The 17,237-nt window shown below is 34.1% G+C and overlaps 1 protein-coding gene across 11 annotated transcripts in view; it reads left to right on the forward strand.

Moving 5' to 3' along the window:
- Positions 1 to 17,237, forward strand: part of LOC114333136 (obscurin) — a 615,016-nt gene that overhangs the window by 465,374 nt on the left and 132,405 nt on the right. For 10 of the 11 annotated variants that reach the window (XM_028283003.2, XM_028282967.2, XM_028282979.2 and 7 more), the window contains 4 exons: positions 2,347 to 2,715; positions 8,199 to 8,216; positions 10,162 to 10,388; positions 11,291 to 11,458. In XM_028283003.2, coding sequence (XP_028138804.2) covers positions 2,347 to 2,715; positions 8,199 to 8,216; positions 10,162 to 10,388; positions 11,291 to 11,458 — 782 coding nt within the window. The remainder of the gene's footprint in view (positions 1 to 2,346; positions 2,716 to 8,198; positions 8,217 to 10,161; positions 10,389 to 11,290; positions 11,459 to 17,237) is intronic. The other variant, XM_028282971.2, reaches the window with a different exon arrangement.

Below are 17,237 nucleotides of genomic sequence, written 5' to 3' on the forward strand. Positions count from 1 at the left end.
GTTTGAAACTGATGCTAGAACAAATCTATTATGATCAAAATAGGCGTTCCTTTGTCAAAGTGTATTGGTGTTTGTACAGATGGAGCAAAAGCTATGTCAGAAAAATTGACAGGGCTAGCAGCAAAAATAAATAAATTTGCTCCTGAATGCCGAAGTACACATTGCGTCATACAGCGAGAAAAATTAGCTGCTAAAGGTATACCGGAAAATATGATCTCCGTTTTATCACATGCTATGAAAGTTATTAACTTCATAAAGGCTAGGACTCTTAATTCAAGGTTATTCTCCTTGATGTGTGAAGATATGTGTGGCAAGTTCAAAACTCTTCTGTTGTATGTAGAAGTGAGATGGTTATCTCGAGGGAAAATTTTCACCCGTCTCTTCCAAGTGACGTCAGAAGTTTTAATGCTTTGAACTGAAAAAAATAATGACATGAAAAACTTGTTCTGTGATGAAGAATGATTGTCAAGATTGGCGTATCTAGCTGACAATTTTGACAGACTCAACACGTTGAACATGGGTCTTTGGGGAGCAAACACAACACTCATCACAGCCAATGAGAAAATAAACTTTCAAGAAAAACTTGGTTCTTTTATGTTCTTAAATACAGGGAAATATTGTTTCTGGATTTCCTAGGCTGTCATCGTTTTTTGAAGAAAACAAAATATCTGCAATACCAGATTTGATTGCTGACATAATTCTTCACTTGGAATATTTTCAAGAAAGTTGTAATAAATGTTTCTCTGAGGATTATTTCAAACTTGACAGGATCAGAAATCCTTTTGCAGGAACCTCACCAAATGAGTTGTAATTACAGGAAAGATTCATCGATCTAAGAGAAGACAATTCTATGAAGGGCAATTTTAAAGAGAAATCCTTAATTGACTTCTGGATCGGGTGCAAATCCGAGTATCCAATGCTCTTCTGGCAAGCTACGCTCTTTTTAATGCCATTTGACACTAGTAACTTATGTGAGACTGGTTTTTCTGAACTATTGTATACATAAATAAATATACAGGGTGTCCCGAAAAGAATGGTCATAAATTATACCACACATTCTGGGGTCAAAAATAGTTCGATTGAACCTAACTTACCTTAGTACAAATGTGCTCACAAAAAAAGTTCCAGCCCTTTGAAGTTACAAAATGAAAATCGATTTTTTTCAATATATCGAAAACTATTAGAGATTTTTTATTGAAAATGGACATGTATAATTCTTATGTCAGGAACATCTTAAAACAAAATTATAGTGAAATTTGTCCACCCCATAAAAAATTGATGGGGATTTTGTTCCCTTAAACCCCCCAAACTTTTGTGTACGTTCCAATTAATTCATTATTGTGGTACCATTAGTTAAACACAACGTTTTTAAAACTTTTTTGCCTCTTAATATTTTTTCGATAAGCCAGTTTTTATTGAGATGCGGCTTCTTTTTCAATATATTTACGTAAAAATTGTATGGGGGTTTTGATCATTTAAACCCCCCTAATGTTTGTGTACGTTCCAATTAAACTATTATTGTGGTACCATTAGTTAAACACAGTGTTTTTAAAACTTTTGTCTCTTAGTCTTTTGTTCATAAGTCACCTTTTATCGAGATGTAGCTTCTTTTTCAAAATATACCTAAAAATGTAAATTATAAATAAATTTTCAGATTATTAACAGGTCTCTATAACCGTACTTAACCATATACAAATATGTGGTGGATTCGACAAATATTCAAAATATCTCGATAAACACTGGCTTATCGAAAAAGTACTAAGAGGCAAAAAAGTTTTAGAAATAGTGTGTTTAACTAATAGTGCCACAATAATAATTTAATTGGAACGTACACAAAAGTTTGGGGGGGTTTAAGGGAACAAAACCCCCATAAAATTTGTATGGGGTGCACAAATTTTACTTAATTTTTTTTTTAAGATATTGCTGTCGTAAAAATGCCACATTTCAATTTTCAATAAAAAATCTCTGAGAGTTTTCGATATATGAAAAAAAATCGATTTTCATTTAACTTCAAAGGGCTGTAACTTTTTTTGTGTGCACTATTGTTTATAGGTAAGTGAGGTTCAATCAACCTATTTTTGACCCCAGAATCTGTGGCATAATTTATGACCAATCTTTTCGGGACACCCTGTAGAAATAGACTACCTAGTGTAAATATTTTACTAAAAAAATTAGGAATTGGGGGGGGGGCTTCCTTAAATTCCATGCCCCCGGTGTTTATTGGTACGTCAAAATCTTCAATATATTTCAGGTGGTACGCAGTTGCTAAAAGGTTGGGAACCCCTACTCTAGTTATTCCATTAGTTAATTTCCATCCTTAGTAAGTTATTTATTTTATTCTATTAGGTGAGACATCAGCTACCGGCAAGTACACAATCAAAGCAAAGAACAAGTGGGGAGAAGCGGAAAGCAGCGCTCATCTTTCAATAGTGATGCGACCTGAAATCGATGGTCCTCATGACGTTAAGGTTGTTCCAGGAGACGCAACTGAGTTCACCGTCGTCATCCAGGCCAACCCGGAGCCCCAAGTGGTCTGGACCAAAGACGGAGTCGTTGTCCAAGCTAGCGATCTAATTAAGATCGTTGAAGATAAAGTTAATAAGACCTACAAGTTGGTGTTCAATCAAGTTCTCTTGGGAGATGAAGGGTACTATAAGGTTACTGCTACAAATGAATTGGGAGATGCTAGCTCTGAGGCTCGCCTTAAGACTATTAGTAAGTATTTTTTAATATTAGAAGATTATGCACGTGTACAAAAAGATAACAGTTATATAGTTTATAGTTTATTAAAGTAAGTAAAGTAAATATAATAAAGTTATATACTTAATCTTATATAGGGTGAGGCAGATATAGGACCTATTAGAAATATCTCGAGAACTAAAGGCAACTGAATCATGAAAATTGGAATAAAGGGGTTTTGAAGACTGATCTATTTAATGAAAATATTTTCATCTATTTGGTACTTCCGGTTATACCGGAAGTTGCTTATAACTTCGTTTTTTTTTAATAGGACACCCTGTATCTTTTTACATTTTTGGATTCACCTTGATATCTCCGTAGCAACTTTCACACCCTGTAGAATTGTAGTAATTTGACATCATAAATTATATTTATATTCAAATGATTTTTAATATAGTCTATTATTGTTAAGAATTATTAGTATAGCTAAATTTTTAATGTTAGTATACAGAGTTGGTCGAAACTCGGAATGAGTATTTTCTGAGTTTTCTTAAATGGAACACCTTATATTTTAGTAGTGTAATGAAATGATATTTTATGGTACTTTTTTGCTCCTTAAGCATTCCCTATACCGAACTGCTTTAATTTGTGCTTAATTGTTAATCGCACCAACAATCTTAACTACGTAGGTATTTTGATAGCTCAACCATTATTAGCAATTTTAAGTATCAGTCTTGATTAATATGTATTTATTTCTAAAAAGTATTTGTGATTGAACATTTTCAAGGCCAACCTAATAAAATTTCACGTATTTTGTGTTGCAATTAATGTTTAGCTTGAATCACCAATAACTCACAAATTAAAGCAGTTAGGTATAGGGAATGCTTAAGAAATTAAAAAGTACCATAAAATATCATATCATTACAGTACTAAAATACAGGGTGTTCCATTTACAAACACTCAGAAAATACTCATTCCAAGTTTCGACCAACCCTGTATACTAAAATTAAAAATTTAACTATACCAATAATTTTTAACAATAGTAGACTATATTAAAAATCATATGAACATAAATAGAGTGTATTATGTAAACTACTACAAGTCTACAGGGCGTGAAAACGTCTTTTAAACTACCCTGTATAATATTACAAAACCTCATATTTTAAGAAATAAGAAATCGAGGAGAATCCAAAAATGTGAAAATATACAGGGTGGTGTCCCATTTAAAAAAACGAAGTTATAAGCAACTTCCGGTATAATCGGAAGTAGCAAATAGATGAAAATATTTTCATTAAATAGATCAGCCTTCAAAACCCCTTTATTCCAATTTTCATGATTCAGTTGCCTTTATTTCTCGAGATATTTCTAATAGCCCCTTTATCTGCCTTACTCTGTATATACGATACACGTGATGAATGTGAGATAAGTATGTTTTGGAAGTAGTTCAAACTAGATGAGCATGAGCATGAAATCATGCGCAGTCGTGCAAATCATGTTTAAAATTCTACAGATTTGATCAGTTTTTTTAAGGTTAGCAACGATTTCTCTAAAACTGTATCTATTATATCTAGATCAATTACCGTTTCTCTACAAATATCTTCGTTCCTCACCCTATCAAGTCTAGTGAGTCGGCAACACCCTCTCCAATAGTTTATTTTTCTCATTTCTCAGAGTTCAACGTCTTCTTCGTCATCTTTAAGTATAGTCTCCCAATCGGAAGTTCGATATCATCATCGCTATCTTTTCTCTCTATCTTTACTCTATCTACCACTGCTCTTAAAAGTTCCATGGAACTGCATCTAAACCAATCCTTTAAATTTTTCAACCATGACACTCTCAGTTCTATACTCCTTCCAGAGTTCGACGTCGTACAACAAAATACTTTCTATTGTTGTTTTATACATTCTTCATTTATTTTCTTTTAAAGATGAAGTTTTCACTTCTAATAGCAACATTAGTAATATTTAAAAATATTAAAATATTACTAAAAGATTTTTAAATTGAAAACTTATTGGTGCATTTCCTTGGTAACACCTCCATGGCTTCTAAAATTTGCAAGCCAGATGGATGCTGAAGCGAAGAAGACAAGAGGGAATTCAAAAACTTACAATTCACGACCCCGTCCGTTCAGCTGGTAAATTCCAACAGAAAATGGACCTAGTTACTCAAAGAAGTAACGACCAATATAAAAATAAAATAAAAACTCAGTTTTTATTCTGTTGCAATGCGAAGGCCAAAAAATCTTATTTTTCACTTAGAATACGGAGCGCAGTGCCAGCACTCTGAATCGACGATTTTCGACTCTTATTGAAGTCTCATCGGAGAGACGTAGGCCTGCTGCTCCATACTCTAAGTGACCAACAACGAGAGAGCTGGACTGCGCTCTGTATTCTAAGTGAAAAATAAGATTGTTTTGCCTTCTCATTGCAACTGAAAAAAATGGAATTTTTATTTTATTTTTATATTGGTCGTTACCTCTTTGAGTAACTAAGTTTTTGAATTCCCTCTTGTCTTCTTCGCTTCAGCATCTATTTGGCTTGCAAATTTTAGAAACCATGGAGGTGTTATCAAGGAAATGGACCAATAAGTTTTCAATTTAAAAATCTTTTAGTAATATTTTAATATTTTTAAATATTAATAATGTTGCTATTTGAACTGAAAACTTCATCTTTCATTTGCCAGATGACGCTAGTCACCTAATTAATTCACGTCAGTTGCGGTGTGGGGGATAAACTCTCGTTGTTGGTCACTTAGAGTATGGATCAGCAGGCCTACGTCTCTCCAATGAGACTCCAATAAGAGTCGAAAATCGTCGATTCAGAGTGCTGGACTGCGCTCCGTATTCTAAGCGAAAAATAAGATTGTTTTGCCTTCGCATTGCAACTGAATAAAAATGGAATTTTTATTTTATTTTTTTATTTTATTTTATAAATAGCTTCAGAACAACATTATTTTCTTTTATTTTGTTACTCAACAATAGTTCTTGTAACTGTCTAGTAGCTGATCTTGCTTGGCCAATCCTGGAATATTAGAGTGATATGTATTAAGAGTATAAGTCAAAAATGAAAAATTTTTATTAGGACTTTTCAAAGTCTTTTTTACCACTGATGAAATAACTATTACAACTAAATATCAAAATGGTGACGAAATATGATTAATAAATTAGTAATTAACTATTTTACTTTCTACTTTGGTAATACCTTATTAATTATATAATTCAAAATATAGAAGAATCCCGAAAAATCTTTTTTATGGCTTATACTCTTAGTACATAGCACGTTATTATTTCTTCGTTACTCCCTGCGTTTGATAGTATTTGGACTCCCAAGTATTGGAAGGTTTCAGTTGACGTTATAGTTCCCATTTCAATTTGTAGGTTTTCTGAATGTTCCCCTGCAACTAAGTACTAGGTTTTTTTATATTAATTGTGAGACCCCCTTAGTGTTTTCCTCTTCCAGTTTTCTAAGCGTATAGGTAGTCTGTATTGCAGAACTTTTTTGGGATGTCCATATTAGTTTTAAAACACACTGTTTAGGGTTGGAATAGATATAGCCCACTGAAGGAAGTCTAAAATCGGCAACATTGCTTATGAGAATGAGTTGCATTACCACTGTTGAATGACAAATGACTGAATGAATCAGCGCGAATTAGGTGCATTAGGTAGGAAGGGGGGAAGCAGTGTTGTCATGCATAGGGTGTGTATCTAATTTAGAACTAAGTCTGTATATTGTTTTATATACAGGGTGTTTGGTAAAGAATGGGCCATAGCTTAACCTTAGATTCCTAAGGTTAAAAGAGGTCGATTTAAGCTAATTTAGCTTTGTACGAAAGTTGATAATAACCGAAATACAGGGTGTCAAATTTAAACTTTTATTTTATTTATTCTTGAATGTTTCCCGACAAACATGGGATAACAACACGAAATTTGGTAAGTGGTGCTGGTACTGTATACCCTACTAAATTATGTTAAACAAACGTTTCTGGCTATTACCAGAGGCGTATGACGGGGAAACTTGAATGGTTGACCCTTCCCAAATTCTACGCCACTAGCGGAATTGCTATTTTAGTGCAATTTTTTGGTTCTCCAATACTTTCTATGTAAATAATATACTCTTAAGTCGTAACGATAAAGCCATTAGTTTTCGCGATATTTGAAGCTAAAAACGAAGGAGCATAATACATTAATCAAAGTAAGCGTGCCTTTTAATTTTTAACTTCAAATATCTCGAAAACTAATGACTTTATCGTTACGAATGACGAGTTTATTCGTTATTTTAGTCGTTATTATATTCGTCGAGAATATCGTTACGAGTTTATTATTTGCATAGAAAGTATTGGAGAATCTAAAAATCATGCTAAAATAGCAGTTTCATCAATGGCGTAGAATTTGGGAAGGGTCAACCATTCACTTTCCCCTGTCGTACGCCTCGGGTATTAACCAGAAACGATTATTTAAGATAATTTAATAGGGGGTACAGTGCCTAAACTCTGTGCCAAGTATCATAAGGATGTGTCAAATAGTTTTATAGTACCGTGCACACAATTTTCTTAAAGTTTTAAATAAAAAATAAATTATTTAAAAAAAAAAGAATATTTTAAAGTAATTTGACATATCCGTGTCATATTTGGCGAATAGTGTAGGCACTGTACACGCTACTAAATTATGTTAAATAATCGTTTCTGATTAATACCAGAGGCGTACGACAGGGGAAAGTGAATGGTTGACCCTTCCCAAATTCTACGCCATTGATGAAACTGCTACTTTAGCATATTTTTTAGATTCTCCAATACTATTTATGCAAATAATAAACTCTTCATTCGTAACGATAAAGTCATTAGTTTTCGAGATATTTGAAGTTAAAAATGAAAAGGCAAAAATGAAAAAGGTTTAGCTTCAAATATCTCGAAAACTAATGGCTTTATCGTTACGAATTAAGAGTATATTATTTACATAGAAAGTATTGGAAAACCAAAAAATTGCACTAAAATAGAAATTCCGCCAGTCGCGTATAATTTGGGAAGGGTCAACCATTCACGTTCCCCCGTCGTACGCCTCTGGTAATAGCCAGAAACTTTTCTTTAACATATTTTAGTAGGGTGTACAGTACCAGCACCACTTACCAAATTTCGTGTTGTTATCCTATGTTTGTCGGCAAATATTCAAAAATAAATAAAATAAAAGTTTAACTTTGACACCCTGTATTTCGGTTATTATCAACTTTCGTACTAAGGTAAGTTAGATTAAATCGACCTATTTTAACCTTAGGAATCTATGGCCCATTCTTTACCAAACACCCTGTATATTATTATATATTAGAAATTGCCTGTTTTTTTCTGTTTCTATTTCGATTTTCTTTTAGCAAACGGATTATTTACACATGTCATGTTCTCAGCTCACACTTTGCAAATTATTAGTAACTCCTACAGAAAAAAACTTTTTATTTTCTGTTTCTATTAGTATTTTTTGATCTTTTAACTTTATTGTAGTACTTCTGACCTAACACACAATTGTTTTACAGAGGAAGCAGAACCAACTAGTAAGTTTTAATTTTAAAGAAATCAAGCCAAGCTTCTGTAATTATTTATTAATGCCTTCAACTTGCTATTTAATATATTTGACATCGGTTTTAACACCATGGTAAATAACACATACATACATCAAGCTTACCATTATTATACATCGTAAACATATAACATCCAGACTTTATTTCATGATAAAACCATATTCTACCTAACCTACTCTATGGATCTCACCATTTTTGTTAGCAGTGTATATCCACAACATGAGATAGTAATGCCTTATCAATACTAGTTACATAAACTTTATAGAAAAAGAACAAATCGTATAAAAAAGATGAGGAATAGAATAAATCACAACGGATTAAGTGATGAAGCAAGGATGAATCTTAGACACGTATATGAAATATGTTCAAACGTGTTTCATATAAATTCCCCGAAACCGACTAAACACATTCATTTACAACGGAGGAATAGTTATTAATTAGCAACACCTTTTTTAAATTACCATCAAGAAGGATATATACATGGCGATCATCCCTAGACAGGCTAGAAAATATTATTCAACAAAAGATTCAGAAATGATTATTCATCTAACCTCTACAAAAAAAATGTATGAAGAACTGACAAATAAGTATGAAATAAAATCATAATGGTAAAATGTTTGACAACGTTTAAAAACAACACAAGTATCACAAACATACGGACCACAACAATCAATACCAGATCACCAATTAACAAAGCTGAAATAAAAATTGTTATTAAACGTATCAAATATGAAAATGTTACGACCTAATGAAAATATTATTACTTGGCCTAAAGAGCAAAGGGAATCATCACATAATAAACTATAAAAATTATATAAATAGACGCACGACATGTTTAATTTAGCCTTGAGATATATAAGCAAAGAAATACCTATAAATTGCGAACTCCTGAACATAATACGATACGCAGAGGCGGAGGTCAGCAAAAAATAGGTTACTTGGGATACCCGCATCACCCCTACTCTCACCTCACAAGCCTCGCCCACGGACCTCATAAGCTACACTTATGTATGAGACGCTGACCGGGTGCTGACATGGCCCTGACTCGATGTTGACATGACGCTGACTGAACGCTGACATAAACTGCAACTTTGGGTGAGACTAATGGCGTCATTCTTGTAGGAGTGGTGAGTAATGTCCCAAATAACCCATTATCTTCTACCTTCTATTCCCGCAGTATTGGGCGGTTATCTCGGGAGTAGCAGAAGAAAGTTGTAGATTTGGTTTCAACTTTTACATAAAAAACATATTGGGGTATAAGTAAATACTACTATTTACTGCTGGGTGATAATTTAGACGAGCAATGGACACATCTGATTGAAAGAAGATAAGGTTTGAAAAGGTATGAACAGCATTCACGACAATGAAAAAAAACGTTACAAGTCACGACATATAATTGATACTTAAAATCCACTTATTAAGGTCATGTGTCTTCTCTATTCTTCTGTATGCAGTGAACCTTTAACTAAGGGCTTTAGTAAAAATCCCAAGACGTTCGTCCATGTGGTGTTATATACATAAGTTACTAATTAAATGGTACCACACCATACAACAAGGCAAGGTGTACAGGAAAGGAGTCCATGAATAAGAAGGATGTCCTGACTTCACAATCTAAGAAAATGGTTTAGCCTACCTACTACAATACTTTGCAATAGTCAATAAAGTCAGACTAACCATATTAGTTTGAAATATCCATAAAGAATGAGCACAACACGAGTAATAATGCTTAAACACATTTTTTGAGGTCCTCTTAATTTTAGTAAATACTATCTCCAGTTCCTTTTCTTACTACGTACAACGTACGTTTACCGAAAAAGACTTTATTGGGATATCATCATCAATACTCATGGCACATTTCAACAAACACCTCTTAGTTTTTTGTATTCCCAAATATGTGATGAACACAAATTATTTCTAGCCGAAAGACCAAAATTCATCACTGGATTAGTCGATGATCAAGTTGAACATAAAGGAGAAGTGACTTTGATGGTACGAGCTGATGGATTGCCCAAACCAGAAATACGTTGGTTTTTCAATGGAAAACCAATCACCGAGGACGACAACCGTAAGATAGTCACAACTTCAGATGCACAAGTTACTAGCAAACTGATTATTAAAAATTTCGGCGAATCGACAGCAGGAATTGTAAGTTTTGATTATTAGTCAAATATTCTAATCACGATTATTTAATACCTTCTTCCTCTTGTTATATTAGGTTCATAACACCTGTTTATTGGATTATATTCAATCATACATATTTTTGTTTCCTATGAACAGCTCTTCTTATCTCTTTGGTAGTTTTCCTAGTAGTATCCAGGTGTCCATCCTACTGGCCTTCCAGTTTTTACAATAATTATAACTAGTATTATCATCATTCATTCTCGTTACATACTATTTCCAGCTCCTTCCTTGTTTTTCCCTCATTGGACTATTTTATTGTCTTTTCATCAGCTTTTGTTTCAATAGCGTATGTAACTATTGGTCAAATGCAGTTTTTTTATATCCTTAATTTTATGTTCACAGCCAGGTGCGTACTTTTCCAATATTATATCTCTTAATGTAGCCTCAAGTTTGCTGCTTTTAAATGGCTGTTTTGAGGTCCTCCCTTATATCTAGTTGTTTAGTGTATAAATGGATATCCATGATCACTACTTCCCCTTGAATTATTTAATCTGCAGTTTTGCTTTCCACCCTTTTTCATTATTCCGGGTTTTCATCTATACTATAACTTTTTATATCTGTTAAAATCTAAAAATTGTATTCATAAATATTAAAAAACAATCTGTGGCAATTCTAAATGGTTCAGAGAAGTTTTTCTTTTTCGTACCTGTTTGGTAAAGCTGTAAATCTGTTTTCATTTTAGAGATATTGAATCTTCTTGGAAAATATTTAATGTTATTCATTTTTAATCCACTAGGTTGTTCTTGCTTCTCTATTAAGCGGTACAATTGGATTTTGTACTTATATACTATTGCACTTTTATAAAAAATAGGATTGACTATCCTTACTAGAATGAAATAATTTAATGTCTATGTATTTATTTTTAGTACAAAGCTATGGCTATAAATGTGGTAGGAGAAGCTGAAACTACATCAAGAGTGACGATGCTCCAAACTCCTCCATCATTCGGTAAAAAATTAGACAGAAACATGGACGTGAACGAAGGCGAGCCTTTAGAACTTAAAGCTAAAGTCAACGGAAGTCCAAAACCAGAGGTAAGAACCATGTAATACATATCTATTTTTTTCTACTTACGATGCCTATTAACTTTGATACTATTTAACTCAGCAGACTCCCCAGTCTAAAAGGATAATTCTAAGAACTTGTGCTTAATGAGCATATTTATTTTTCGTCCGCTATAACTTTTCCCATGCGTCACGATTCATTTTCAAACAAATTAAGTCAAAACATAAAGTGAAACGTACGCCGCTATGTGTAGTATATAGTATGTATACAGCATACACATTGTGTATACAAATCGACGTTCGTTTCACTTTATGTTTTGACTTAATTTGTTTGAAAATGAATCGTGACGCATGGGAAAAGTTATAGCGGACGAACTATATGATGATAAATAGGTATTCAGAATTTTAGAAAAACAATTATAATAATTTTTAAATATCCTCAAGCTTAGTGATAAAGTTGTGTAACAAAAATATCGGAGAGGACCACAAAAAATCAAGTGGTGGCTGCTAAAAGATGAGAAAGAAGGTCTATTCAGGAGCAAAATAGTAGAAAAAATATGTTGTAACATGAAAGGAAGCCCTAATACAATTTGGAGAAAAATGGCCAGTAATATTAGAGAGACTGCTATTGAAATACTTGGGAAAACGTCAGGAAAAAAGTTTGAGGATGAAGAGACTTGGTCAAACGAAGTACAAGGAAAAATAAACGAGAAGAGAAAATTATATAAAAAGTGGCAAGAAACCAGATCCGACACAGATCTTCAAAACTATATGGTGGCGAAAAAGGAAGCGAAAGTAGCAGTAGCAAAAGCCAAAGCAGAAGCATATTCAAACCTATACAGTAAACTTGATACCAGGGAAGGCGAAACGAAGATATATAAAATATCCAAACAGAGAGCAAAGAAAGCAAAAGATTTTAATCAGATTAGATGTATCCGAGATGAAAATAATAAAATACTCGTTCACGAAAGGGATGTCAAAAAGAGATGGAGAAAGTACTTTGACAGCTTATTAAATGAAAAATTTGACAGACAGCCTGTAGAGTCAACGGAGACAGTAGCAGCAATGGTCACCAAAATAACAAACGAGGAAGTGGCTCAAGCGCTTCAAAAAATAAGGAAAGGAAAAGCTGTAGGACCAGATGATATTCCTGGGGAAGTATGGATAGCATTGGGAGAGACAGGAACAAGGTGGCTAGCAGGTCTATTTAATAGAATTATGGAAGTTGGACAAATGCCAGACGAATGGAGAAGCAGTATACGTGTACCTGTTTACAAAAACAAGGGAGATATACAACATTGTACAAACTACAGGGCTATAAAACTGCTTAGCCACACCATGAAAATATGGGAAAGAGTAATTGATAGACGGATACGTGAACAGACCGAAATATCCGAGAATCAATCAGATCAATCAGAAGCAGGGTAGATCAACAACAGATGCAATTTTCATTATAAGGCAGTTGATGGAAAAATACAGGAGTAAAGAAACAAACGCTCATATGGTATTCATTGATCTTGAGAAAGCATATGATAGAGTTCCTCGAGAGATTCTGTGGTAGGCACTCAATAAGAAAGGAGTCCCTGGTGAATATGTAAAGATTGTGAGGGATATGTATGAGGGAGTAACGACTAGTGTTAGGACAGGTGTGGGAGAGACTGATAAATCTCATGTGAAAGTAGGATTGCACCAAGGCTCTGTGCTTAGTCCGTATTTATTCTCATTAGTTTTGGACCAGATAACAGCGAAACTACAGGGTAACATTCCATGGTGCTCAATGTATGCTGATAATGTCGTGTTAGTAGGAAATAGTGAAAGAGACTTAGAACAAAAACTGGAACAGTGGAGACAAGCTCTGGAGGAAAAAGGTTTAAAACTTAGTAGGACAAAAACAGAGTATTTGGGATGTTCATTTAAAGATGGAGTTACTACAAATAAAATGGTATCTTTGGATGGTGAAATGATTGTGAAAAGCAATAGTGTTAAGTACCTAGGATCGGTATTACAGGGTAATGGAGAAATAGATGGAGATGCATGCAGTAGAATTAGGGCTGGATGGATGAAGTGGAAAGAAGCAAGGGGTGTGTTGTGTGACAGAAAAATTCCAATGAAGCTGAAGGGAAAATTCTATAAAACAGCCATAAGACCGGCTATGATGTACGGAACTGAATGTTGGGGAGTGAAAAAGAAAGAGGAACAACGAATGCATGTGGCGGAAATGAGAACGCTTAGATGGATGAGTGTAGTGACAAAGAAGGATAAAATTAGAAATGAGTATATAAGGGGAAGTCTAGGTGTGGCACCAATTGATGCTAAAATGAGAGAGCATAGGTTAAGATGGTTTGGTCATGTTCAACGTCGAGACGTTAATCACCTAATACGAAGAATAGCTGAAGTGCAGATTCCTGGAAGGAGTAGGAGAGGAAGACCAAAGAAGACCTGGGGGGAGACCATAAGGCAGGACATGTTGGTAAAGGGGATTAACATTGATATGACCCAAGATAGAATTGTGTGGAGAAATGCAGTTAGGGAAGCCGACCCCGCATAGGGATAAGGCAAAGAGAATGATGATGATTAGTGATAAAGTTGTGAATCAAATATACTTTAGAATATAATATAAATTTCAGTAGGATTTATTGTATAGAATTTATAATATCCCACTGGTATAAAATCCACACTGGAAATAAAAATTTATTATGCAAAATAAGAAAAGAATAAAACTGAAGGACTTCAGAGGAGCGTGAAATATTCCAGTATTCCGGTATTCCAGAAATTATGTAATTTTAAATTTAGAATACCCATTAGAAAAAATTATGTTCTGAAGTTAAAGTTAATTTCATGTAACCGAATGAACTATCTTCCAATAAAATCATCCCAGGAACACACCCCAAAAATATTAATATCATTGTAAACTCATCTACAGTGGAACCTCGATAAGTCGGATTAATAGGGACTGCGGCCGATCCGGTTTATCGAACATCCGGTTAACCAGAGAATATGGCAAAAATTAATAAAATACGGTATAATTACAGATAAACTCCATTATAATTGCAAAAACATGAAATATGCACAGTAGTACATCTTAATTACGTACAGTTGTATACAGTATTGTTTATTTCTTAGTAAAAAACTCTAAGTGAAGAAATGTTTGTTTTGTCTGATGAAAATCGGTCCGATTATCCGACTTCCGGGTTATCCAAGGCCGACTTATCGGGGTTCCACTGTACTTTAAAATGTATAATATTTGAATTGTCAATATGAATGAGGCAGATAAAATTAAAAGAACGATGTCTAAACGGAGGGGATGTTTCAGTAGAATGGAAATTCGCCTATCCACAAAAAGATACAAAGGCCGACCCACAGAATTAAAGGGTATACCGGTAATACCAAGGATAGGAAGAATTTACTCTAGAGTTTCGAAGGAAATAATCGAGAAAAACACTATAAATAAATAACCGGAAAATAAGCAACATTTTGCGCAGGGAGATCCACTATAGATAATATGTTTACACTAAAACATGCATTTAAAAAGTGGTACAGCGGAATAAACACATGTAGCTTTAATTGATCTTGAAAAAGCATATAACAGTGACACATTTCGAGACTACGGCCATAAATAAGAAATCTAGAAATTAGTCCAGTTTTAATTACAACTACGCAGAACTATTCTAGAGAAAACCGGTCTAGTAAATAAATAAAATAAAATAGTAAATGGAATCACTACCCCAATGACATGCTTTTTACTTTATTCTTTGCCGATGGCCAAATCATAATTGCTGAAGTTCAAGATGACATAAATTTTGTACATGAAAAAAAATTTAAACGAAGAATACGCCTTACTATGAACATATCTAAGTGTGAATATCTGATGGTCGGAAATGGAAGCTATAATTTTAGATACGAAGAGTATAAAAGGTGTAAAGCCCTAGGAGTAGTCCTTACTAGAGAAGGAAATAGCGAGGACCAAATACAAACTAGATGACCGCGGATACAAAGTAGCCAGGGGGTAGATGGCTGCAGAAAATATTGGACTGAATACCTGCAGAATGAAGGAAAATAGGTCGGCTATGTCGAATTTGGAAATATTAAGTTAATTAGGTTATGACGGCAAGACACTTGGTAGGGCATAGAGGTATATATTAACATAGAGTGAGCCTTCCCTCCGCGCTTCCTGACGACAAGATCTCATGGACTGGTTTGCGGTTATTTCTTTCTAGCACATTGTATCGAGAAACTAAGATGACATTAAGTGTGAGGTATGAGCACATTAGTATAGCCACGGAAGGGGAGGACAACTGCCGCAGCTTTACTATGCGTAAGACTGAAACAGCACTAATCCAAATAAAAAAGATGGTGTCGTCACTTCGCTCTGAACGACACTCTGTTTATGATAATACATGTATAAATATAAGTCTATGGGTAGGGAATGGAATAGAAACTATGGACGGAGAGACGGCAGCAGCTGTAAAAAAATCGTTATATAATTAAATTAAATATTAAATCTAATATAATAAAATTAGAAGAATTCTTTCAGATTGTGTTATCTTTTCGCTGTCGAGTTTGCTGTTGTGTACACTGGACAGTCTATCATTATATTATGTTGCACTGAATTTGGTATTTGACAGTTGTTCCAAATCGGCTGAGGATCCTTGGATATTAGTTTTTCCACTGTAACTTTTCCCATGCGTCACGATTCATTTTTAAGCAAGTTTAATCAAAAAATAAACTGAAACGTATGTCGAAGTGTCGTATAGGGCTTTTCATTCACAGTCATTTGTTTCGAGCTTCTGTCATATGTCGTATGATCCGTGTATATTAATAATAGGTTTGTTCTAGCAAACAGTCAAACTAGTCAAAAACCGTCAGCAAACAGTTGGTCAGTGAGAAAACATAATACAGTCACCAGTGCTATCCCCTCTACTCGCGCTGGTTGACTATTCGCTGATGGTTTCAAACTGTTTGAAACTGATGCTAGAACAAACCTATTATACACAGATTATACAACATATGACAGAAGCTCGAAACAGCATCGACAATCTATGAAAAGCCCTATTGATACGCATGCCCCGCGCACTCTAATAAAAAACATGTAATCGTATTTATTTTCCTTCCGTTTTGTCAGAGGCGCTGATGTCGGCATTGTGATTGGTGAAACATGACTTTTGACAAATCCTGCGCTATCTGTGAATCTGTGTTCAGTGTTCGTGTTCGTTCGTTCGTTGTCGTTCAGTTATTTTATATGGTCGTGGTTGGTTATGTGATGTGTTTGTGTCACCATAAAAAACTGATATTCAGTCGTTTTTTTTGATATTTTGTAATCGAGTTACTTTTTAAAGGTAAGTTTTTCTGATTGTAAGGTAGAGATTTTCTGATTGTAGGTACTGTTTTACCAACAGTTTTAAAATACACACTTTATTTTGCGTTTTGTTGTTAGGTCTAATGGCTCCGTTCAGCTGTTGTGTGCAGACGGTGGAAAAGTTCAACAAGTAAACATTTATTATTTAATCCAAATTAAATACTCATATTTCTCTGTAAAATGTCACATTATTTTATAAATAAATAAGTAAGAAACAAAAGTTGTTTGTGTTTTACCTTTATTGTCCACTTGAATAAAGTATTAAATATTGGAAGTAGCATATGGAGGCTATGTACCTAGCATGGAGGCTAGATTATGGCACCCTTCCTATCCAATCAACAACAAGAACGTTTAAAATTTCACACCTATCATGTCGAAGCTACAGACCACTTATGTGGAGGCCAGATTTGTAGTATCCTTCCATTTAACCAGGTGCTGAGATGGCGCTGAAAT

The sequence above is a fragment of the Diabrotica virgifera genome, chromosome 1 (genome assembly GCF_917563875.1).
Source record: "Diabrotica virgifera virgifera chromosome 1, PGI_DIABVI_V3a".
In the NCBI taxonomy this organism is placed as follows: Eukaryota; Metazoa; Arthropoda; class Insecta; order Coleoptera; family Chrysomelidae; genus Diabrotica; species Diabrotica virgifera.